Genomic DNA, 26,894 nt, shown 5'->3' on the forward strand with positions numbered 1-26,894 from the left:
TTTGGTGGGACTAGTTAACCGTGGAAGAAGTCAATCATCAATAGAATGGAACTTCTCTTTTGTCCTCAACACCTCAAGCAACTCCAAATGGATTCTAAAGGGCTCTCTGGGCTCTGAAAGGCTGTGAACTATTGCCATCTGCTGGGTGACTTGTGAACTACCAGCTGGGGCTCAGTCTCTGTCCTTCCTCCTGAGGGCCAGTTGTTGGTCATTCCCTTATGTCTATGATCCTCAGAATCTATGGCTCTCTGGAATCACCCCATAGCCATGTGACAAAGGGTACTGAAGGGAGAGAGTTATCTCTTGGTTTAGCGGGTTAAGGATCAGTGTTGTCACGGCAGTGGCTTGGATTGCTGCTATGGCACGGGTTTGATCCCTGCCCCCCCCCCCCAAAAAAAAAAATTACTGATGGGAGAAACATTTCACTGGGCCATAATGGATACACAATTACACTTTTGAGTATGGTAGATGGCATGGTTGGCGTTAGATGGCAACACTAATGGGTCTTCATGAAAGATAGAACAGGAAGCTAGAACCACCAACTTCCAATATGAGATCTAAGCTTCAAAAATGATTTCATCCTGGAGTTCCCATTGTGGCTCAGTGGGTTACGAACCCGTATGGTATCCATGAGGATGTGGGTTTGATCTCTCGTCTCACTTTGTGAGTTAAGGATCTGGAATTGCCGCAAAGCTGCAGCATAGGTGGCAGATGTGGCTCGGATCTGGCATTGCCGTGGCTGTGGTATATGCCGGAAGCTGCAGGTCTGATTCGTCCTCTAGCCTGGGAACTTCTATATGCCGTAGGTGGCCATAAAAAGAAAAAAAATAGTTTCAACCTTATAGCAGAGGATTTTTTTTTAAGATTTCTGTCTCAAAAGTGTGTATCAACACCATGCTTTAGTATGGGTGGGATCTGTCAAAACATTTAACAATAGCAGGAAGAGAGTTGGGCTTCAAATGCTATCCATTTATGAATTTATATTAGTCTATCCATCGATAAACATGAGAGAGAGAGAGCTAACAGTCTTGACCCCTCCTCCCCCACAGACATACCAAAGGGATAAATACTAACCTGGACAAGCCAAAAGATAAGTAAGAAAACTATTAAGTGGCCCAATTTTTACATAATAGTGAAACAATCTAATTGTCCATCAATAAAGAATGAGTTCAATGTGGTAGAGATTTACAATGATATATGTATATATACTGCAGTCATTAAAATTAATAATGTAGGTCTGTATTTAAAGATGTGTATAGTATTTTATGCCTCAGAAATAAGCTAATTACTATGATCTCATAATGGATATTTATTTATTTATTTATTATTTTTTTTTAGTGTCACACCTGAGGCATATGGAAGTTCCTGGGCTATGGGTCAAATCGGAGCTGTAGCTGTTTAGGCCTATGCCACAGCCACAGCAATGCTGGATCCTTAACCAACTGAGGGAGGCCAGAGATTGAACCTGCATCCTCCCAGGGATAACATCAGGTCCTTAACCTGCTGAGCCACAATGGGAACTCCTCATACTGGATTTTAAAAAAATTTTAACAATTATGTATCAAAATGTTAATAGTGGTTATGTCTGGATGCTGAGATGAGAGATCATTTTCCTCTTGCTTTTTACATTTTTATATGTTGTTGCTTTTTTTTTACAGTAATAAGTACGGATTGCTTTTACCATTTAGAGACAATAGAAATGCCATTTCTGCTTGAGGGTTATTGCAATGGTTTCCTTCCATGGGTCTTGCTGTCCTCGCCCTTGCCCAGCTACCATCCTCTTGTCACACACCAGGGAGGGTGATTTTGCTGAGACCTAAGTAAGGTCTTTTGGCTCCTCTGGGCAAGCCCACCCTGCCCCCACCACTCAGTCCTCCCATCTCTTTCTGAGAACAGCAAAGTCCAGTGGCCTCTGATAGCCTCCAAGGTTAATTAGCTTCCACCAACTCCAACCTCTTTCTCTCAGGCCTCATCCCCTTCTCTTCTCCCTCACATCCCCTCACCTGGCCACACTGTCACCTCTGCTCTTCCACAAACACCCCAGGATGCCCCAGCATCTACCAGAAGCACTTTCCCCCCAGACAACTGGATGGATGATAGACAAACCAATCAACCCGGGTATGTCTAGCCAGAGACTTCACCCTGACCTTCTGACTCAAAGGTCACCCTCTCAGGAGGCTGACTGCCCGTGCGCTTCCCTGTTCTGTTTTCCTCCATGGCCCTTTCACCACCTGACATGCATCTACATTATTAATGCATCTGTTCACCTGCGGCTGCCCTGACTAGAACTTAAGGTCTGTGAGGTCAGGATGCTTTTTGATCTCTGCTCTGAAACAGTGCCTGGCACGCAGCAGGCATGAAGTATCTGTTTGAAAAAATAAATGGATATATTGTAAAATAAGTCAGGAAATGGATTCTTTAGGAAACAGGAATCCCACTAGCATAAGGAATTCAGCTGCAAACAAGGTAATCGTCAAACTGGGTGCTTGCCCAGGACCTGCCACCCAGTGACCTTGAGAGGCTGCTGAGACATCCTGGGCCTCAGCTCTGGCATGAGCTGAATGAGGGGGTGGTGCTTTCCAGCTCCATGAGTTTACAAACCCTCAGTAAATGACTATTGACCGTGAGACCTCAGTATTTCCTGTGTTCAAGGAAATAAGCTACCCAGGCAAAGACAAATGAGATAAGGTCTGTGCTGTCTAAGACTGAAAGACCAAAAAATTATCCATATTTGTGCATTCCATGCAAAGGTACTATTCTCGTATTAGGTCAGGTGATACTCGTACTGGTTGTAGCCCATCCTTTCCCTCTGGCCCCCGCCCACCTCTGCCCTGGACCTGGGAGGCAGAGCTGTCTGGCTTCTAGTCCAGATGCCCCAGGAGTAGAGTGAAGGAGGGAGCAAAGGCAGGCATCAGAGTATTTGTTCTTTGACTTCCACCCCAGGAGGTTGTCATGCGACAGGTGTGTGAAGGTCACAGCGCTAACCGGATCGGCCTCCCTGTCTGTCCCCAGAAGCTGGTTACTCTTTCCTCTCGGTTTCTTCATATCCACCCATCCAAACTTTTCCAGACTGTTCCTTTGCCAACCTCACTTCAAATTACCTAATTGCCCGTGCCTCTGTTTCCTGCTGGGAGCCTGATAACACTTGAGATCCTTTAAAGAACAAAAACAAAAACAAAAACAAAAAAAACCAAACCATCTTTTCTCCCTTGGTTCCTTCTTACTTATTTGTTTCTCATTTGGTTGCATAATCAGATGAGATCCGTCGGACTGAGCTGTGTCACACTCCCCTATGTCTGTCACTGATTGGGTCAAGCTGATTTTGCACACCCCCTTCTCTGGGCCAAACCACCTATGTGATTCAGGGATTTAGATGTGAAGAAAAGATCCCAGTGGAAAATTGTGGCAAAGCAAGAAGTACTCCAAAAACGAAAAAAAAAAAAAAAAAGGAGGACTCCAAAGAATATAACAGATTAACCCTGAGATGATAAGTATAAAGAGAAGAGAACAAAAATGAAAAATAAGGAAATAGAAGGAAACGAAAAGAAAAAGAGTTAAATACATTTGGGCATTACTCACTTAAAAACCCACTGAGACAGAATGGAATCAAGCATATATATTGGCTCACTGTGTGGCTGCAAAACACCAGCTGACTGAATAGACAGCACAGTTGAAACTAGAGCACCACGAGTGCTTTTTCTTTGGAAAATTGTGTTTTCTTATCATCTGTCTTGGGCTTTCTTCCCTATCTGGCCAGAGGAGGTGAAATATCGGTGCACTGATTATAAGTAAAGTATGGTAATGAAGGATTACGAAGGCCTCAGGAGAGCAATTAGCAGGTAACAGGTATTTAAGCAGCAAATGAATCATTCCCTTTAGAACCAATAAAGTGGCACAAATGAGTGTTACTCAGATTTACAGGCATTGCAGCATGAGCACATCAATAGAGCGATTACCAGGAGGGCACCTGGATGTAAAACCCCACTTAAAGTTATGTTTCTGCACAAACTGCACATTTAAAATGCAGATTTGTCCAGGCTAGGAGTGAAACAAATGATTTCTTCTTCCTCCTGTTCGCTTTTTCATCTCGCATTCCAAAGATTTACAAATCCATGAAGCTCACCAATTTATACGCCTATCCCAGGCTCCTGGAGTGATGCCAAGCAAAGCGGCTTTCTCTCTCCCCTACCCCCCACCTCTCTCTCCCTCCCTCCCTCCCTCTGTTTCTGTCTCTGGGGAGAAGAGCACAGAAGGGTCCCAAGGCAGTTACACAGCCGGCTCTCCAGGTCTCTTACTTATTTCAGAACGTCCATGTGAAAATTAAATTGCAGGGATTTCTATCAAGAGAACAATTTCCTTAGAAGGCGCTAATTGATTCCTTCCAATTTTGACGAAATTGCTACCAAGGAGAGGATTTCCCCAAACCTCCTGGAGAACCTCCTAAAATTCCGGGGAAAAACCCCAGCAGTAGTATACTACAGAAGTCAGCAAACAGGCCAGATCTGGACCACCACCTGTTTCTGTATCGTCGAAATAAATTTCTAGGTCCAAGATGGAGCCCTTTCTGCCAGGAGGGCCACCTTAGCAAAGCAAACCAAAACTTAGGTAACTTTCATGTCCCTGAAAATGTCCCTCTTGACCAAAATATAGCCTACAGGCACACCTTGTTTTATTAGGTTTCCCTTTATCACATTTTGCAGATATTGTGCTTTGTACACATTGAAGGTTTGTGGCAACTCGGTGTCAGGCAAGTCTACTGGGTCCATTTTCCAACAGCATTTGCTCATTTCGAATGTCTGCCACCTTCTAGTAATTCTTGCAATATTTAAAATTTTCTCATTACACTTGTGGTGATCAATGGGAGTAATCATTGATGTCACTACTGTAATTGTCTTGGGGTGTCATAAACTGACCCCACATAACACAGAAAACTTAATTGACAGGTGTCCTGGGCTCTGCGTGCTCCACTGACCAGCTGTCTCCCTGTCTCTCCCCCTCTCCTCCAGCCTCCCTATTCCCTGAGACTCCACAGCAATGGAGTTATTAAGGTCAGTTAATAACCCTGCAGTGGCTTCTAAGTGTTCAAGTCAAAGGAAGAGTCACACATCTCTCACTTTAAATCAAAAGCTAGAAATGATTAAGCTTCGTGAGGAAGGCAACTTGAAAGCTGAGATGAGCCAAGAGCTAGGCCTTTTGGGCCAAACAGGTAGCCCACTGTGACCCAAAGGGAAAGTCCTTGAAGGAAATGAAAAGTGCTATTCCAGTGAATATACAAATGATAAAGCAAAACAGCCTTACTGTTGATACGGAGAAAATGTTAGCGGTCTGGATAGAAATCAAACCAACCGCGACATTGCCTTAAACCAAAGCCTAATCCGGAACATGGTTGAGAAATGTAAGGAAGCTACAGAAAAAAAGTCTGAAGCTAGCAGAGGTTGGTTCATGAGGTTGAAGGAAAGAAGCTGTCTCCATAACTTCAAAGGGCAAGGTGAAGCGGCAAGTGCTGATGTAGAAGCTGCAGCAGGTTATCCACAAGGTCTAGCTAAGATCATCAGTGGAGGTGGCTATACTATACAACAGATATTCAAGGTCGATGAAACAGCCTTACACTGGAGGAAGCCATTGAGGACGTTCATAGCTAGAGAGGAGACGTCAATGCCTGGCTTCAAAGGACAGGCTGACTCTCTTGTTAGGGTCTAATGCAGCTGGTGACTTGACGTTGAAGCCGATGCTCATCTACCATTTAGGAAATGTTAGGGCCCTTAAGAATTATGCTAGGATCTCCCCTCGTGGCGCAGTGGTTAAGGAATCCGACTAGGAACCATGAGGTTGCGGGTTTGATCCCTGGCCTTGCTCAGCGAGTTAAGGATCCAGCGTTGCCATGAGCTGTGGTGTAGTTCGCAGACGTGGCTCAGATCCCGAGTTGCTGTGGCTCTGGCATAGGCTGGTGGGCTACAGCTCCGACTGGACCCCCTAGCCTGGGAACTTCCATATGCCACGGGAGCGGCCCAAGAAATGGCAAAAAGACAAAAAAAAAAAAAAAAGCTAAATCTACTCTGCCTGTGCTTTCAAATGGAACAACAAAGCCTGGAGGACAGCACATCTGTTGACAACATGGTTTGCTGAATATTTTAAGCCCACTTTTGAGGCCTACTTTTCAGGAAAAAAAAAAAGAGAGATTCCTTTCAAATATTACTGCTCATTAGCAAGGCATCTGGTCACCCAACAGCCCTAATGAAGATGTACAATGAGATTCATGTTGTTTTCATGCCTGATAACACAACATCCATTCTTCAGTCCATGGATCAAGGAATAAATTTTGACTTTCAAGTCCTATTATTTAAGAAATACATGTTGTAAGGCTATGGCTGCCATAGATAGTGATTCCTCTGATGGATCTGGGCAAAGTAAACTGAAAGCCTTCTGGAAAGGATTCAGTATCCTAGATGCCACTAAGAACATTTGTGGTTTGGGGGAAGAGGTCAAAATATCAACATTCACAGAAGTCTGGAAGAAGTTGGTTCCAACTCTCATGGATGACTTTGAGGGGTTCATGACTTCAGTGGAGGAGGTGGAAGTGCTGATGTGGTGGAAATAGCAAGTGGATTAGAATTAGAAGTGGAGCCTAAAACTCCTGGACTTGGAGAACAGACTTGTGGTTGCCAGGTGCGAGGTGAAGGGAGCGGGATGGATTGGGAATCTGGGGTTAATAGATGCAAACTATTGCATTTGGAGTGGATAAGCAATGAGATCCTGCTGTATAGCACTGGGAACTATATCTAGTCACTTGTGATGGAACATGATGGAGGATAATGTGGGGAAAGAATGTATATTACAAAAAAAAAAAAGAAGTGGAGCCTAAAGATGTGAATTAGAGTCTGAATTGCCGCCATCTCATTATAAAGCTTTAATAGATGACAAGTTACTTTTTATGGATGAGGAAAGAAAGGGATTTCTTCAGATGGAATCTACTCCTGGTAAAGATGCTGTGAAAATTGTTGAAATGATGGCAAAGAATTTAAAATATTACATAAACTTAGCTGATAAAGTAGCAGGAGGGTTTGAGAAGACTGACTTCAATTTTGAAAGAAGTTCTACTGTGCGTAAAATGCTATCATATAGCATTGTATGCTCCAGAGAAATCAACCGTGAAAGGAAGTCAATCAATGCTGCAAATCTCATTGTTACCTTGTGTTAATAAATTGCTGCATCCACCCCAGCCCTCAGCAACCATGTCCCTGATCAGTCAGCAGCCATCAACATCAAGGCAAGACCCTCCACCACCAGAAGGATTATGATTCACTAAAGGCTCAGACGATGGTTAGCATGTTACCAATAAAGTATTTTTATTTAAATTTTTTTTTTAATTTCTGTCTTTTTAGGGCTGCACCTGAGGCACATGGAGCTTCCCAGGCTAGGGGTCAAATTGGAGCTATAGCTGCCGGCCTACACCACAGCCACAGCAAAGCCAGATCCGAGCCACATCTGTGACCTACACCGCAGCTCACAGCAATGCCAGATCCTTAACCCACTGAGCGAGGCCAGGGGTTGAACCTGCATCTTCATGGATACTAGTCAGATTCGTTTCCACTGAGCCGCGATGGGAACTCCAGCAATAAATTATTTTTTAATTAAGGTATGTAAATTGTTTTTTTCGAGATAGTGCCTTTGCATACTTAATAGATTACAATTTAGTATAAACATAACTTTTATAGGCACTGGGAAAACAAAACATTGACTCACATTATCCTGATATTTGCTTTAGAGCAGAGCAGTGGATGGAAAATGGATCAGTGGATCCACAACCACCAAGCCAACTCTGAGCACTATCCTTATTTTATTCTTCCCTATTCACTTTCTCCTTTCCTCTTTGTTCCTCATTCTTTACCCTGTAAAGGCTTCCTGCCTCCTGCACCATTCTGCAGTCCTACCTTTGAGAATGGAGACCGTCTACTTCATGAGATGTTAGTGTGTCTGTATCGTCTCAATTGTCTTTACTCTTTTTTTTTTTTTTTGGTCTTTTTGCCTTTTCTAGGGCTGCTCCCGCAGCATATGGAGGTTCCCAGGCTAGGGGTCTAATCAGAGCTGTAGCCGCCGGCCTACACCACAGCCACACTAACGCCAGATCCGAGCCGAGTCTGCGACCCACACCACAGCTCATGGCAACGCCGGATCCTTAACCCACTGAGCAAGGCCAGGAATCGAACCCACAACCTCATGGTTCCTAGTCGGATTCATTAACCACTGAGCCGCGACGGGAACTCCCTTTACTCATTTTTAACAGGTCACAAGTTATGGACTTTTACATTCTTAAGTGGATGAAAAAAGGTTAAAAAAAGGAATAATCCATTGTGACACATGGAAATTATATGAAATTCACTATAATTGAATTTCCACTGATAAACTGTCCGCTGATAAAGTTTTATTGGAATGTAGTCACGCGTATTATTTACTGTCTATGGCTACTTTCACATTACATCAGAAGGTGACCTGGGAGTCCCCAAATAGTTATTATCTTGCCCTTTATAGAAAAAGTTGCTGATCCCTGTCAAGTAAATGGTTAACTTTTGGAAGATTAAGAATTAAATAAATGAAAACGAGAAGTACATTATTATAACTCTGTGGGGTCTCCCTTCCTCACTTCCTTCCTCCCTCCCTCTTGATTTCTTTCTTTCTTCCTTCCCTTCCTTCCTTCCTTTCTCTTTGCCTGAATCCAGGATGTGCCTGAGTGGTGAAAATTATGAAATGATATTGTTAGTGTACATTGTTCATTGTGCCTTACAGTGTTAACTCTCTGATGTCTTCTAAAGCTACAACCTTTCAAGACTAACCAACCAACGAACTAAAACCCACCCTCACGATTCTACTTGACCTAATCCGTGTGGCTTTTCCTATTCTTCCATTAAGGGAAGTTTTTGCTCTTGGCCCTTTGTTTCTGAAATCTGACATTTCAATGACCACAAGTCCCAAGAGCACAGCTCAGGGCTGAGAGCCATAAAGAAAAAGTAATAGACCAGCTGGCGGTCACCCAAGTCGCTCACGCCATCCTTCAACAGTTAAGGGTGGAAGAAATAAGTACCCACCTCTTCTTCATCTTGAAAAGTCGGCAGATGTCATAGGCTCTGTTTCATATGCATTTCCTCCAAATAATGTTGAGAAGTAGAAAACAGTACCTGCCTCAGACAATACTGTACCCATTTTAGAGATGAGGACACAGAGGTCCAGAGGTATTAAGTGACTTTCCCAGGAAGGTCTTACAATAAGGTAATAAGAAGTCAGTTCTCCTGGACCTCAGATGTAAACATGGCTGCCAGATTCTGCTCTGTTCAAAGGGACAGTGTTTGGGGGGCAGGGAGGACTTTTCATAGACAGTGACCAAAGGAGGCAGCAGGCTGTATGGAATGTGCTTGAGAGTGATGAATTTTGGAGAAAGCTACTTCCAGGACCTTCCGTGGTTTTTTTTGTTTGTTTGTTTGTTTGTTTTAGGGCCACACTAGCGGTATATGGAGGTTCCCAGGCTAGGGGCTGAATTGGAGCTGTAGCCACTGGCCTACACCACAGCCATAGCAACACAGGACCTGAGCCACATCTGTGACGTACACCACAGCTCACAGCAGCACCGGATCCTTAACCCACTGGGCAAGGCCAGGGATTGAACCTGCAACCTCATGGTTCCTAGTTGGATTCCTTTCCACTGCGCCACGATGGGAACTCCTTCCAATACCTTCTCTCTCTCTCTCTTTTTTTTTTTTTGTCTTTTCTTGCCTTTTTCTGGGGCTGCTCCCATGGCATATGGAGGTTCCCAGGCTAGGGGTCCAGTCGGAGCTGTAGCCACTGGCCTATGCCAGAGCCACAGCAATGTGGGATCCGAGCCGAGTCTTCAACCTACACCACAGCTCACGGCAACACTGGATCCTTAACCCACTGAGCAAGGCCAGGGAACAAACCCGCAACCTCATGGTTCCTAGTCTGATTCCTTAACCACTGCGCCACGACGGGAACTCCTTCCAGTACCTTCTTGAATGCTTCTCCCACCCCGAGGGAAGCAGCTGCCTTCTGTCCCCATTTGCTTCCTCTCTGCTCACTGCTGCTGCTAATCCAGGGCACTGTGACTGGGGATAGGGGAAAACTATTCCGTGGCTACATATATGAGCACATGTTCCCAGGCATGCGAGCTGGTCTCTGGAGAGACAGTCAGGCAATTAAACACAAGGGCCCAAATCTCAGAGCAAAACTGGGCAAAAGCCAGATTCACACACAGACACTTGTGTGACTAAGAACATAAATAGATTCACAACAGCTGGACAGAGCAATGTCTAAGAGAGCAGGACGGCCGAGACGGGCAAAGTGGGATGGGGTGGCGGGGGAGGTGAAGGGCATCGTGGAAGTAGGTTTATTGTAGAAACCTGATTGATGTGAAGAGTGTGGCGAAAACCAAACCCAAACCAAGCATCTCTCCCTCCTCCCTGTTCAGGCTCTGAGGATCTGAGACCGCAATCGTATGAGGACTGGAGAGAAAATGTACTCTAATTCAGCATTGAAATGTTAAAGCATATTCTAATGATCCAGAAAGAACACAGAAGAGAAGTGAGGGCTGCATTTGAAAGAGCTGCAAAATGCCTCTCCCTTCCTCATTCGCTTTATTAGCCAATCTTTCGATCACTGAAATTGCTTCTCATAGGCCTCTTTTCCATCCTTACGGCCTTGAACTTAAACTTCGTCCCTTCCTTCCTTCCCTCACTTTTTCACTTTAGCATTTTCTAAGGACCTTCTGGTAACGCATGACTAGTAAATGTATTCTGAAGCCTTTCCAATAGCCTGTAATCTCTATTTTAATTTTCTTTTTAGGGCCATACCTGCGGCATATGGAAGTTCCCAGGCTAGCGGTCAAATTGGAGCCACAGCTGCCAGCCTACACCACAGCCACAGCAACAGCAGATCCAAGCTGCATCTGTGACCTACACTGCAGCTTGTGGCAACGCCACATCCTTAACCCACTGAGCAAGGCCAGGGATGGAACTTCACCCTCATGGATACTAGTTGGGTTCCTAAACCACTGAGCCACAACGGGAACTCCTTCCCTTTACTATTTTCTTATTTGGGTCTCATTCCAATTCTGGATGCTTGACTTTGCCTCTGAACCTTGCCAATGGGGAACATACTTTTGGTCTGATGGGTTTCTAGACCAACTTTCTCTTCCTGTCTTCTCTTTGAACTTTCCAGACAGGAGCAGTGGAAAGCTATCCAGCCTCCATCGTAGTTATGGGCTTTTGGCTTGTGAAAACACACTGCCATTCAGGTACCCAATCAATATTTATTGACAGCCTACTTTGTACAGGGTGATGGGAGCACAATCTTGAAGAGTCATTCCAACTCCAGCATGGAGCTTATTCTGGAGGCAAAGACCAATAATTAGATCTTTTCAGGCAGTGAAAGGGCCATAGAGGAAAAAGGGAGTGGGCTGAGGTAACAGTGGGCAGAGTTTAGGGGAGTCTATCTGAGGATGTGACAGAAGAAAGGGGGGCAGTCATGGGATATGGCACAATCTGGGAGAGAGAGTGCCAGGCAGAGGAGACGTCTAACAGGTGCAAAAGCACCGAGTCAGAAAAGAGCAAAATGACTTTTGCTGGGAATAAAAGAATACCTTCTATCGAGGACTGCCCTGAGGATACCAATTTCACTTCAGTGAAAACCTTAAGTGCCTATATCATGAGGCTAGAAGATGAGAAATTAAATGGCTTAGGGTGGTAGGACAGAGTTCTTAGGGAAGGTTATATAAGCCTAGAGCTGGTCACACATGCGACTGATTTTTCACTTCATTCCATTTGTCTTTGGGAAAAAGAAAGAAAATACATGACTTTCTGACTTCTGCCTTTTCTCTTATTTACAGGTCATGTCCTTTATTACCTGTCCCATACTTCTTGATCAAGCTAAGCTGGGATCCCAGAGAATAAGTGACCACCAGCTGGGGCAGATACATGTCTTACTACAAAGACACCTGTCCACACCTGTTCCTAAGGCTCCAGAAGCCCCCTGTTCTGAGTGGCTGATTTATAACGTCAATCACAGGGCAAAAAATATGCCATGGAATAATAGGCAAATTATAATACTGTTGGCATTTCATTCTTTTTTTTTTTTTTGGCTTTTTAGGGCCACACCAACGGCATATGTAAATTCCCTGGCTAGGGGTTGAATTGGAGCTGTAGCTGCTGCCCTATGACACAGCCACAGCAACACAGGATCCAAGCCGCATCTGCAACCTACACCACAGCTCACTGGCAATGCTGGATCCTTAACCCACTGAGCAGGGCCAGGGATCGAACCTGCGTCCCCATGGATGCTAGTCAGATTCATTAACCACTGAGCCACAATGGGAACTCCTTGGCATTTCATTCTCAAAGGAAACAAGTTCAATGGGATGTGGTCAAGTATAAGGAATCATGATCTTTGTCTTCCTTGTATGTTCTTCAAGGAACAGAATAGGGGCTGACATGGGTGGAAAATCTCTCCAGAGATGAAGGGAGTCAATGCAGGGTGGCATGTTTCTTAATCAAGGTCTGAAATTAGAGGATGTGGACACTAAAACATCTTAATTTTTCCTGCCCCTTCTACTTGTGTCTTTGTGGAGCTAAGCAGAGATGGGGACCTTGAGTGCACCTCACCATGCTCCGGTGAAGCCATCCAAACCTTCACCCGTCCTCACCCAGGCTGAGCACCAATTAAGGAAAACAGTGGGCCCTGCCTTCCAGAATCTACAGACACGAGCACCCAATGTTTGCCAACCACCCCAGCGAAGCAACTGAGCTGCCAACAGGGTCAGGCACTAAGAGATCCAGGGGAGGTCCATGCTTTGTGAGTTACCAGCGATGATGTGTTTTATATTTTACTGAAAGGAGGTAGATGCAGGCCTAAAACAGGTGACAGAGGAGCCCAACCACTGGTGATGTCCCAGATGGGATCTAAGGGTTCCCACGGGGACCCCTGCACTTGGTAGTCACCTTGAACTCCGTTCTGAGGTTCCTTGTTCAGGCAGCAAAGTGGACGTGAACCAAAAGAACCTCCACGAGGGTAGGGCCTAGAGGTGGGGAGGAGTGGGAGCTGGGAGAAAGGGAAGCCCAACCTGTGGGAACACTTGCCTCGCAAACTCCTTCAGGATGTGAATGTTCAAAATATTCAACAACGTCTTGATGGTGGTTTACAATATCGTGACAGTTTCTGCAGTACAACAACAAAGTGATTCCATTTATACATGTACACTCCTCGGTAAAACTTTGAAAAAAATGAGAAAAAAACATTTAAAAGAACACTTTGAAACTAACACAATGTTGTAAGGCAACTATACGCCAATAAAATTTTTAAAGTTAGGGAGCTCCCCTTGTGGCTCAGCAGTAACGAACACGACTAGTGTCCATGAGGATGCAGGTTCGATCCTTGGCCTCGTTCAGCGGGTTAAGGATCCAGTGTGGCTGTGGCTGTGGTGTAGGCCGGAAGCTGCAGCTCTGATGTGACCCCTAAGCCTGGGAACATCCACATGCTGCAGGTGTGGCCCTAAAAAGTAAATAAATAAATAAACACTTTGACAGAGAACTTTTCTTACGTTGACCGTACAGTATGTGTTTCGTAAAGATTAGAATCTAATCGTCCTCTGTATCTGTCAATATAGCACCAAAGATTGAGAGTTGTGTATGTTCATCAAAAGTGTTCATCTTTTTGGAAGAATGGATATATGTATACACATAACTGATTCACTTTGCTGTACACCTGAAACTCACACAACATTGTAAGTCCACTATACTCCAATAAAATTTAAAAAAAAAGTCAAAAAAAAAGTCAACAACTTCTTGGCTTGGGTCTGACCAATTACAAGGGCTGGTGGCTAAAAACTACCAGGGCCATACTAATGCTTACTAGTAGGATTTCAGGCCTATATGTATGTTTTATTCTTGTTCTTGTACGAACAAAACAGGTTTTAAAAGAAAAAAAAAATTCCTATAGGTTTGTTCTGTGCTATCAGAGCTCCCTTAGTCCACAGACTCAACTAGGACTGTCCCCTGTCCTTATTTAATGGCTGATGTTACCTTTCTCGTGCTACTTTGGACTAGAATAAGAACCTTCCTTAATATGGATCTCACCCAGGGAAGTGGCCTGGCAATCGGCCAAACTGGAGTTCGGATCCTGCCTTTACAAGTATTATCTTGGCAAAATATGTGACCTTTCAAAGACTCAATTTTTAAAAACTCTCTAAAAAGGAATACTAGAGTTCCCGTCGTGGCTCAGTGGTTAACGAATCTGACTAGGAACCATGAGGTTGCAGGTTCGATCCCTGGCCTTGCTCAGTGGGTTAAGGATCTGGTGTTGCGGTGAGCTGTGGTATAGGTTGCAGACGCGTCTCAGATCCCTCCATTGCTGTGGCTCTGGCGTAGGCCGGCTGCTGCAGCTCCGATTCAACCCCTAGCCTGGGAACCTGCATATGCTGCCACGGGAGCGGCCCTAGAAAAGGCAAAAAGACAAAAAAAAAAAAAAAGGAATACTATTCCTTGGGCACAGGGTTTTCGCAAAGATTAATATGGAGTCTCGTAAGTAACTGCTCAAGAGGGTGCCAGCTCATAGGAAACTTCCCCCATGGTAGCTCTAATTCCAAGAAGGGCTATTTGGTAATTAGGCATTTTTACATATGGAAAAATGGGTTTGGGAAGTAAAATAATAGCCTAGACAGACAGCAGAACAAGAAGTGTGAATGTGCCAGAACACATCAGAAATGACCATGATAAAAAAAATCACAATGGAAGGGAGTTCCCTGGTGGCGTAGCAGGTTAAGGACCTGGTGTTGTCACTGCTGTGGCTTATCTCACTACTGTGGCCCAGGTTTGACTCCTGGCCCGGGAACTTCTGCATCTCAGGTGCATCCCCTCTCCCCCAAAAAAGGGAAGGAAGAAAATCTATATAAACATTATGTAAGTGTATAATAAAAGAGACATTCTTTAAAAAAAAAAAAATCACAATGGAAATACCAAATACAGCCCACTCTTAAATATCCAAGAAACAGGCCTCCTAATAAATTCTATTTCTGTTATCTTGATCTGCGTGACTGTATCCGTGTAAAAGAAGTTAAATTGTATTTCTTTAAGAATATTTCAGGGAGTTCCCATCCTGGCTCAGTGGTTAACGAATCCAACTAGGAACCATGAGGTTGCGGGTTCGATCCCTGGCCTCGCTCAGTGGCTTAAGGATCCGGTGTTGCCCTGAGCTGTGGTAGGTCACAGACACAGCTCGGATCCCACGTTGCTGTGGCTGTGGTGTAGGTCGGCGGCTACAGCTCCAATTCGACCCCTAGCCTGGGAACCTCCATATGCCTCTGGTGAAGCCCTAGAAAAGACAAAAAGACCGAAAAAAAAAAAAAGAAAGAAAGAAAGAAAAGAAAGAATATTTCATAATTGAGAGTCTTCACTGAATCAGCCACTTCTGCACACAATTCCTTTGAAATGATAAAACTGTACTTTACAGGAGTGACCCCTGGTAATGAAATATCACATATTCCTAAAGCGCCTTCACACACCTCAGCCCACTTAATTCACAAAGCTGGCATCCACGGATGGGGAAACAAGGATCAGAAATTCCAGGACCAGACTCATGGTTCTGTTTAAAACGAAAAAGTTCAAGAGACAGCCCTCCCTTCACTCCTCCCTGAGCCCAGTCTCCACACCCATGTCCGGGGCCAGCTGGGTTGTTCTAGCTCATTTTTCTTCTACTCCCTCGTCTGTGGAGAAGGAAACAGTGAGAGAAAGAAGGAAAGCGCCGAGCCCAGGACAGCTCACGAAATGGGAGCAGAGGAATTCGCTGTTGGGGTTGGATGGGTGGGCAACCCCAATGCTGCTCAGCTTATGAGACAAAAAGACAAATGACGCGTTTTCCCAATACAGTCAGATCCTGAGTCTGCCTCAGCCACGGTCGCCCCAGGATGTGGCCATGCGTCACAAAGGGGAAACAGAGATTACAGTGTCCATGTCATCCAGCAGGCGTGGAGGGAGGCCCTTCTTCGATCCGAAATAAAACCATTAACATTTCCTATAGATAGAAGGAGTTGTATCCCTTGCCACATGCCTGGGGAGTTTTCGCTTCCAAATTCTAAAGAAGAGCAGTGGAAACAACTGCTGGGTGATCGTGTCATAGGGCACACATGCGCCCTATGACACGATGTGTGTGTGTGTGTGTGTGTGTGTGTGTGTGTGTGGTGTGGCCACACACATCCCCATATCTCCTAAGATTCAAGGTTTGGGCAAGGGTTGTTTGCAGAAGAACCAAAATTCCTAGGACTTGGGGAACTTGAATCGCCCCGCCTAGAAGCAGCAGGTGGGCACAGAGGTCAGCTGTGCAGATGGAGTGTGAGGAGAGGGGAGGAGTTTATTCAGATCAACGAACCAATGGGAACAGGGGAAGAGGGCCTTGCGCCGGCCCCAGGCCAGCCTCTGACAGTGTTCGGTGGGCTTCTTTTCTGAGAGCTCCTTTCCCAGATAAAGAGGACCAGGGATGACAGTAAGGCTGGAAGATTTTACCAGCAAAATTGAATAGATTACAGTCTTCTAACAAAAAAAATACCAACAGTTGTGTTCTGAGATCTTCCCACTACACAGGGTTCCAGGTTTATGTAAATGTATCGCTCGCTTCCAGAAGGCAAAGATTTCAAAGCCAGATTTACAAGGTAGTCTAAGACATGAGGGAGCTTTTCAGTGGTTTTTTAGTCATGTGGGAGCTCTTTAAACCTCAGACCATAAGCAGAATCTGACGTTTCAGAAAACCCCCAGGTTATTTGATGGACTGGCCCACAGCCCCCAGAGAGGCCCTATGACAGACAGGAGTCTAGGCCCTGGGCTGGACCCCCAGCTACACATCAGCGTGCCAGCAGCTCTGACTCCCACACCGTCCATCGTCCATCGGAGGGGCTGGTTCTACTTGGGCAGCCTTGATTTGCAGGTGCAGATTAACCCCGTAGGGTCTGGGAGCAGTATTTTTTCTCCCATGACTCGAAGCTAAATGCTTTTTTTTTTTTTTTTCCCCTCAAAAGATGAGAAGGGGGTGGGGAGCAGGCTTCGTATCATCTTGGTATGTGGTCTGTTCTGCGCTCATGGAAGAAAACAGACCTCCGACTCCCCAAGGATAATGCAAAAATAAATCCGATGACCTTCTGCGCATAGAAACAGCCTGTCCCTGTTGAGCGCCTCTGACTTCCAAAGCGCTGGGAAAACCACTGCAGGAAAGGCTGAGGACAGCCCCACTCCACGCCGCCCTCCTGCAGGGCGCTACAGACACCCGGTCAAGTGGATCCTCCTGGGGCAACCTGAGCAAACCAGAAACATCTGTCTTTCTGCCTGTATGGCCAAAGGGCCGCAGTACTCACGGGTGGTGTGGATGGTGTCGCTGGGCTGGCTGCGGGGGCTGGAGCCGTGGGGATTCACGGCCCTCACGGTAAACTGGTAGTTGGTATCCGGATCGAGGCCCTTGATAACCATGGAATCCATCTGGATCCGCTCTTGGATTAAGGTCCAACTCCTGTCCAAATCTGGCCTTTATTGATTAAAAAACAAAACAGAACAGACACAGGAGTTCAGGCATAGCTGAGGGAAGGCAAGCTTGCTGGCTGTGTAAACTAACAGCATTAGAACCCTGGGAGCAATACTTATAAAAATGAATGAACATTTCCTATCTAAAAGTCATCCTGATTTTAAATCACAGGTCATAATTTTTAAGTCCTTGCCAATAAAAGCGAGTAGATCATTTTTAGGGCCAGTTTTAAGCACTGTTTAAGGATCACATGCTTCTCCTTGCATGGCCTTGACTGCGGTGAAAAGATCCCCATGTAGGAATTCAGTCTCAAGGACTCTGCCTTCCAGATGTTTCATAAACAAGCCTTCCCCTGACAGTCCCCATTCCCAGAGGTCAAGGGAGCACAGATTCTATCTATTCACAATCTGGTCACAAAATAAACAAATATAAATTTTATAGGGTGACTAATTGCATGAACTGCCATGAGAAAACCCAAGAAGATGCTGTTCATGGCCATTCTTACTCTTCACAAAAACCGTTCAACTGAGCCAACTTGCCAAATGTTCCCATGTCCTTCCGAGAACTGCATGAAAAGTGCAGAAGTTGACTTAGAGCTTCCATCTGTGGGGCAACATACAGGGAGGGGGTAAGAAACCAACTCTGGAGCTGGAATGAACCATTTGAACCCTGCATCTACTGCTTACTAGCTGCTATCTCACTGCTTCGGGTCTCTAGCTCCTCATCTGTAAAATGGGGTGACAAAAGCACCTACTTAGGAGTTCCCGTTGTGGCTCAGTGGTTAACGAATCCGACTAGGAACCATGAGGTTGCGGGTTTGATTGCTGGCCTCGCTCTGTGGGCTAAGGATCCGGTGTTGCCGTGAGCTGCGTTGTAGGTCGCAGATGTGGCTCGGATCCCGAGTTGCTGTGGCTGTGGCGTAGGCCAGTGGCTATAGCTCCGATTAGACCTGGGAACCTCCGTATGCTGCGGGTGCGGCCCTAGATAAAAAGGACAAAAAAAAAAAAAAAAAAGCACCTACTTGAAAGGGCCATCATAAAAGAGAAATGTGTGACATCGTCTCAGTACCATGCCTGGCCTCACGCTGTAAAGGCTCAGCACAGATTAGCCATTATGTGAGGGACGTGCCCACCTCCCAGAGCTGGCAGGCTACCCTGGGCCACCTGCTCCCTCTGTGCCTGTGAGCTCCAATGCATTGGCACTGGCCCAGAGGGCTAGTCAGTGCTTGAAATGTGGCTTGTCTGACTGGGATGTGCTGTACATGTAGAGTGTACAATGGCTTTTTTAGGTATAAAACATCTCATTAATAATATTTATATTGATTACATGTTGAAATGATAATATTTTGGATTTGCTTTTTAGGGCTGCACCTGCAGCATACAGAAGTTCCCAGGTTAGGGGTCGAATGGGAGCTGCAGCTGCCGGCCTACACCACAGCCACAGCCATGCCAACTCCAAGCCTCATCTGTGACTTCCATTGCAGCTCACAGCAATGTGGGATCCTTAACCCAAGTCATCATGGATACTAGTTGGGTTCATTATCACTGAGCCACAATAGGAACTCCTGTTTTTATTACCTTTTAAATGCCTCTATGAAAAAACTTAAAATTTCAGACTTCTCTGGTAGGCTAGCAGTTAAGGATCCAATATTGTCACTGCTGTGGTGAGAGTTCGATCTCTGGCCTGATGCCCTGGGTGCAGCCAAAAGAAACCATAATTTAAATTTTCTTATAGGCTTGCATCTTCTATTGGATAGTGCTGTTCTGTGTGGACTTCCTGGTTGGAGGGAAAAAGGTAAGCTTTCCAGATAATAAGAACTGCAAAATGGGAGTTCCTTGGTGGCCCATTGGTTAAGGATTTGGTATTACCACTGCTATTGCTTGGGTCACTGCTGTGACACAGGTTTGATCCCTGGCCTAGGAATTTCTGCATGCATGGGTGTGGCCAAAAAAAAAAAAAAAAAGAAGAAGAAGAATTACTAAATGAAATTTGGGAATATTTGTGCATGGTGGGGAAGAGGGGTGCACAGTGCAAAAGGCATAACTGGAGTGGAGCTTCTATGTTAACAAGCAATAATAGCTATCATTTGTCAAGTCCTTGTGAAGTATCAAGCATTGTTCTAAAACTTTAACTCATTTACTTCTCACAATTACCCTAAACAGTAGATACTAATATGAAAAACCCTTCTTTCTTTGAATAGGAAATTAAGGCACAGAATGTATAAGTAACTTGCCTGAGGTCCCACAGCTGATAAATGGTGAGACCAACTTGGGTTGGTCGGGGAAGGTTAAATTAAGAAGATCCTTTGCAAACTATTGCTCTTGGAATGGATTTACAATGAGAGCCTGCTGTGTAGCATTGAGAACTATGTCTATATATTATATTGCAACAGAACAATGGGTAGAAAAAAAAATGTATACATGTAAGTGTAACTTGGTCCCCCTGCTGTTCAGCGGGGGGAAAAAAAAAAGAAGATCCTTGATGTCAAATGAAAATTTGAGGTGCTCATGGGGGGGGTTATTCTCCATCTTTTAGTTTGCTCTTCAGTGAACCTCTCGGTTTTTCTATTGTTAAACACCTGCTCACAGATATTTAAAGAAGCAAAAAAGATGGGTGTTTGTCCTTTATGAACAACTTAATAGACAAGGAAATAAAGACTCTCTTTGCTAAAAGGAGATGATGGCTGGATTGTACATGGATTTCTCTAATTTGTGCTCTCCTAGTTTTTCATTAGCAAGAATTGTTGAAAGCCAGATGGAGTCCCTAAGTCCCTAAGCCTAAGTAAAAGATGCTTCTGTGGCTCACCATGCTGATGAGGAGTTTATGGGGCCCATATCTCACAAGAATTCATGTGTTTGCAGAAGGAGAGGTCATAGGGCATGTCCCCTGGAGGAAGGGAGGCTCATTTCTCTTTCTGGGTATCTTTTCCCTAAAGATGGACTTGTCATGTAAACTAACTCTGTCATCAAAGAGAAAACCTCCGTGAGTGGAAGGAAACACATTTGCAAACTCAAATTAGAACAAAAAGCACTTCACAGAGGAAAGCTGCAGAGGATACCTACAGTAAAGCCAGAAAAGATGTGATCTTTAGATAAAACTCTCCTATCATCCTTTGCTAATTCCCATGTGGCATTTATAGAGGAAAGGACCTGTAACTGCTCTCAGAATGTGCCATTGTCTACCCAGGGCTACCTGCCAACATCTGCAACAATCTTCGCATAAAAATTATAGCTTCCCCCTCCTACCAAAAAGATTACCTTGCATTTGTTCATTTAATGCAAGAAAGAAAACTATATTTTCAGTGAATAAGAGACTGACATCATTAACATTCAATTTCATTGCATATGGTGAGAGAGGAAAGCTCATGAAGATTGAAAACCAGTTCAAAACCTTTAACATTCTGCCTCTCATTTTGTCATAGGTTTTGCATTTAAATGTCTCTTGGGGTACCAGAGTGCAAAGGTGAGGTTGAGAGAGAGAGAGAATCAGGCAAAAGTATTGTCTTAGATCACCCTCAAACAATAGCTTTATCTTTTTCCACCAAAGAAAAGCATTTTATCTGAACTATAAAGTTACCAGTCAGATCACCATAGCAACACCAGACTGCCAATTTCCACAATAAGGAAAAGGCTCGGAGGGGGAAGAAATGGCGGGGCGGGGGGGGGGGGGGGAGGAAGAAAGATGGTTAAGATGGGCAGCCACCTGCAGGGCATCTTGTATCTCAGTAGGACCCCCTCTGGAAGGTGGTTGGGTGGGTCAGTTCAGATGGGACAGATACAACTGAGTCTGCAGTGGCCATTCGAAACCCAGTTAGCTGATTCGAGTGATCAACACTCACTCCCTGGTTCATTTTGGTGGGAAAAAGCACTACCATTGGCAATGTTAGCATCCAGTCTGGTTATCAGGAAACTTACAGATCATTTGGTCCAAGTGTCTAAAGGCACTCAGAAATTACATGCAAGATTTTATGTGTGAACATCATTTTATTTTCCAAAGTAAACTGTCCTCAGCTTCTTATCAGGTTCTCAAAGATAAAAGCATGATCCCAAAATTTTTGACTTACTGTCTAGTCCACTGTCTCATTCTAGACATGTGGATACTGAGGAAAAATAATTTATCCAAAGTTATAAAACCATTGGGTGGTACATTTTTCTATTTTATTCCCTTTCATGTGGCATTTCAACCACTTTGTCTATTGCCAACTCTACCCTTAGTGGACAATCATTTTTCCTGGTACCATCAAACCCAGCAGGTGGCTGCCTTGGACTACTCAGTTGGCAAGTGATTAATGATTATCAACCATGCATCCATCACAGAAGTTATATTCTAGGAGGCTCCAAGGAACTATAAGCACAGTTCCATTCTCAGGGAGTTTATAACCTAATTGGCAGATAATACGTCTAAGGACCAGTAGGAAGTCAGTGCAAAGCCACATATTTCAAGAGCTGTATTTGAATGGGTCAGTGTGAACTGGTATTCTGGGGAAAGTATATGAGACCAGGAAGAACTAAGTTAGGTTTCTAATATATTGGGATTTTGATCACTGAAAAGGAATAGAGCATCTCTGAGTGGAGATGGGTGCAGCATTATCTCTATGTACAATGAGTAATTTTTTTTTTTTTGTCTTTTTGCCTTTTCTAGGGCTGTTCCCACAGCATATGGAGGTTCCCAGGCTAGGGGTCTAAATGGAGCTGTAGATGCCAGCCTACACCAGAGCCATAGTAATGTGGGATCCGAGCTGCGTCTGTGACCTACACCACAGCTCACGGCAACGCCAGATCCTTAACCCACTGAGCAAGGCCAGGGATGGAACCCACAACCTCATGGTTCCTAGTCAGATTCGTTAACCACTACGCCACGATGGGAACTCCCACGATACGAATAAATTTAGCAGCAACTACATGTAAAATATAGTGTGAGATATCCAAAGAGAGTAGATAAATGGGTTCCTAATATGAGTGATCAATTAATCTACATAAAATATGGGTAAAACATATAAAAACATTAGCCATAAGTACATCAATGGATATATCCCACTTCTCTGCATATCACATATAGTCAAAGCTTTCCTTATCAACCTCTACTTTACCAATTTGTCAGACTAACTAATCATCTTCATTTGTTCCTACTAATTTCAATACCTGGCTTATCAAGAGTTAGTTGTGTTTAGGGAGTTCCTGTTGTGTCTCAGCAGTAACGAAGACAACTAGTATACATAAGGATGCTAGTTTGACACCTGGCCTCCCTCAGTGGGTTAACTATCCGGCACTGTTGTGAGCTGTGGTGTAGGTTGCAAACCCAGCTAGGATCTGGCATTGCTGTGGCTGTGGTGTAGGCCAGTGGCTGCAGTTCCTATTCGACCCCTAGCCTGGGAACTTCCATATGACACAGGTGCGGCCCTAAAAAATAAATAAATAAATAAAAGTTAGTTGTGGTTGTGGTTATTTCCAAGTTTATTTATAACTTTTGTGTTTGTTATAATTATGTTATTTAATGCAATGTTATATAAACTAGTGAATATGAGTAAAAAATATTAAGTGATAGCTATGTTAAATAGTTTTGAAAGACTTAGTTAAGCTAAACTACTAAAGCAGAATTGCCTTTGAACTAAGTGAAAGCAACACAACTGTAAAAGAGTGAAAAGAAGAAGATAAAATTCTCTAAGGATTTTGCAGTCAGATAACTTGGCATGTAACTTTAAATTTTTAGCTTGAAAAACCGTAGGTAGAAATTGCAACTGCTATATTACAGGTATGACTAAAATGTCTACATTACCCAAAGCAATGTATATATTCAATGCAATCCCTATTAAAATTCTAATGTTACTTTTTACAGAAATAGAAAAATACTAGCAAACCAAATTCAGCAGCACATTAAAATAATCTCACATGATCAAGTAGATTTTATCCCTGGATGCAAGAATGGTTCAACATAAGCAAAGCAATAAATCTAATACACCACATTAACAGAATGAAGGATAAAAAATAGAAGGGTATCTTAATAAATGAAGAAAAAACATTTGACAAAATTCTGCATCCCTTCATGATAAAAATTCTCAGCAAATTAGGTATAGAAGGAATTTACCTCAAAATAATAAAGGCCGTAGATGGCAAGCCCACAGCTAACATACTCAATAGGTTTTTTTTTTTGTTTTTTTTTCCCCCCTAAGGGCAGGAAAAAGGGTGAACACAGGTACCCTCTCTGACCACCTTCTATACAAAGTAGTACTAGAAGTCCTAGCCAAGGCAATCACACAAGAAAAATAAATAAAAGCCCATCCAAATTGGAAAGGAGGAAGTTAAATTGTCTCTGTTTGCAGGTGACACAGTATCATAAGCCTTAAACACTCCACCCACCCAGGAATTGAAACAAGTTTCACAAAATAATTCTTATTTATGTTATGTGTGATAACCTCTGATATTTTTCTTTTCTGCTCTATTTTGATTTTTTTTTCTTCTTTTTAGGGCCATACCTGCGGCATATGGAAGTTCCCAGGCTAGGGGTCAAATCAGAACTGCAGCTGCCAGCCTACACCACAGCCACAGCAACACCAGATCTGAGCCGCATCTGTGATCTACACCACAGCTCACAGCAACACTGGATCCTTAACCCACTGAGCGAGGCCAGGGATCGAACCCATATCCTCATGGTTACTAGTCGGATTGATTTTCATTGCACCACAACAGGAATTCCTGTTCCATTTTGTTTTTGAAAAGCTATTGGTCAGGACCCTCTCAGCTGAATTTCAATGCCTTCTAATGTGTCACAACCCACAGGTTGAGACTTTCTTTTGTGGAAAGTTCAAGCTGAGGTGAGGAGTGAAGTTCAAGCATGTTATAGACATTAACTAGGAAACTGGGCTAGGAATGGTTAAATTCTGCTGAGAAAATACTGTTAAGAGTGGGATTTGTTGGAGCAGAAACAGCCCTCTAGGGGATCCACAGAACATCCAGGATGGCTTTGACAGTGGCGGCCACTTTATGGGGCTGAGACCAAGTGCACCAAAAGCCTAATTGCAGCACAACCAGAGGTATGCCTGTTCTCCTTCCCTCAATATGGGACCATTCCATGCCTTAATGGCTTCTGAAGGATCCTGAGTTATTTGGAAGCACCTTCCTTCAATATTCCCCTTTATATTATTCCTTCTAAGCATCCTTTCAGAGACAAAATTGACTCTTCTCTGGACTCCCCCATCCCTTAAGTCTGATTCTACTATTTCACTGGATATATCACGTTTTAATGTAAGTTTGTATTTCTGCCTTCCCTACTAGGCTGTGAGCTCATTAACATGCTGATTGTCTTATTTATCTCTGTGGTCCTTGGAATGGCTGCACAGTCTTTCAAAAGGCAGATACTATCAGTCCCTTTCCTGCTAGACAATTCCCCTAGCGCCCTATTCCCTTCAGAACAAACCTGAGCGCCCTTATAATACCTTTCCTGCCCAACCTTTGCATTCCTACCCAGCCTTATCTCCAGCCACACAAAGCTCCAGGCTTCTAAGCAATTCCAGGAACTTTTTTTTTTCTTTTTTTAAACCTCCAAGCCACTGCTCAAGTAGCTTCTTCTGGCCTAAGCCTTTTCATGCTGCTTCCTCTCTTCCCTTCTGCCTGGTTATCTTGATGTGTCCTCTTTAGCTCCTGCAAGAAGCCTTTCCAGACTCCTTCAAAACTGGATCAGATGTCAAGGATCTGTTCCTCAAGGCCCCTGGTCCCCACCCCTGCCTGCAACACTCACTGCTTTGGACTCTCTGCTTGTCCGCCTTCTCCACTGGACTACCCAAGCAGGGGCAATAGCCAATTTGCTCCCAAATCTCTTGCACATGCTTTGCACATGGAAGATACTCAATATGTACACATTTGGATGAATGTATGCACGTAGTAAGTATCTAATAAAGGGTGAATTGAGCTCAGTTGAACTATCTTCAGAATTTGATTAGGAATAACACAATGCCCTACACCAAGAGGTGGCAAATTTCAGCTGTCTGCTCGTTTTTGTAAATAAAGTTTTATTGGAACACAACTACACCCTTTTGTTTAGGTACTGCCTATGGCAGCTTTCCTGCTACAGTGGCAGAGTTCAATAGTTAAATACAGAGACCATGTGGCTGGCAAAGCACAAAATATTTACCACCTGACCCTGTAGAAAAAGTCTGCTACTCCTCGTCTCAGACAACCGTCTTGAATCTTGTTTTGCCACTCTGACATTCTGTAGAAGCCTGAATCCCTTCTCAGATTAATATTTTTAAATGCCTAATATAAAATGCATAGGTCAACAAAGGAAACGAGTTACACTGAATACTGTCTCCAAAACAATAAAACATTATGATATATATATACTTTGTCACTAACACATTAAGTAACCATATCTTGCAATGGATTTAATAGCTACAATCATTTCATAGTAGTGATAAGCATAAATGGTATCTTGAGGTATAGGTGATAACTATAATGGGATAAACACATATCTATGATTCTATCGGAGACCAAGTCACAGGAATTGCTAATGCCACTGTGGTTATTTGATTACATTCATATTTGAAGAAAACCTTCAATTTCAGTGTATACAACTAAGAATGTAATTTTTGTCCAACCAAAGTTCAGGGACCCTTTGGCTTCTATCCATGAACCCCCAGGGGATCTGCAGACTGTGGCTTAAGTAGGAAAGACATGTGATTCCACAGATTATCCGGGGTGATCGCAACAAGAGTAAAAGAAAACTTCAGGCTCGGAAAAGCCTCCAAGTCTCTCTCCATGTTACAGACTCGCTTTTATGCAAGATTTGCTCTACACTGGAATGAATTGCAGAGGAAAGTCCAACACCACTAAGCAGTCACAGTTAAAAAAAAAAAAAAAAAAGACCTATTATTTGACCTTCAGCTCTCAGCCTTCTTTCTTTATGAATTCATTTGACCGAACCAAATGACAAACAGATGGATATAATGGGGTAATGATAAACTCAGCTGGCAATTTGTCCCTGGCGGGGTAACTGGAGAGCACACTTTCATTTACCGCTTACAAATGGCTCCCAACGCCGGTAAACAAGAATTCAATTTGTGTCAGCTCCCATCAATCTGACCAGGGATTATATCAGGAAAGCTCACAGTAGGAGGGATGGAAGCTGTAAGGGATCAATTTGTAGAACTGTAGGTCAAACTTCTACAAAAACAATCAGAATCGCCCTTCCATTTATGCCTGAGTGGAGGAACGAGATGGCTACCAGAACTTCTGGGAGGAGGCACCAGTCCAGAAGGTGGTTCTGAGATTCTTAATTTAGAAACTGAAGGTGACAAAAAGGAATTTTTCACTCATTAACATGAAATGTCAGCTGACATCCAA

General features: G+C 43.9%; 1 protein-coding gene across 2 annotated transcripts in view; it reads right to left on the reverse strand.

Annotated features, from left to right (window-relative positions):
- The window catches only part of EGFLAM (EGF like, fibronectin type III and laminin G domains), a 203,972-nt gene that overhangs the window by 79,407 nt on the left and 97,671 nt on the right, over positions 1 to 26,894 (reverse strand). For both annotated transcript variants that reach the window (XM_047766743.1, XM_047766734.1), the window contains exon 7: positions 17,396 to 17,562. In XM_047766743.1, coding sequence (XP_047622699.1) covers positions 17,396 to 17,562 — 167 coding nt within the window. The remainder of the gene's footprint in view (positions 1 to 17,395; positions 17,563 to 26,894) is intronic.

This window comes from Phacochoerus africanus, chromosome 1 (genome assembly GCF_016906955.1).
Source record: "Phacochoerus africanus isolate WHEZ1 chromosome 1, ROS_Pafr_v1, whole genome shotgun sequence".
NCBI classification, from domain to species: domain Eukaryota; kingdom Metazoa; phylum Chordata; class Mammalia; order Artiodactyla; family Suidae; genus Phacochoerus; species Phacochoerus africanus.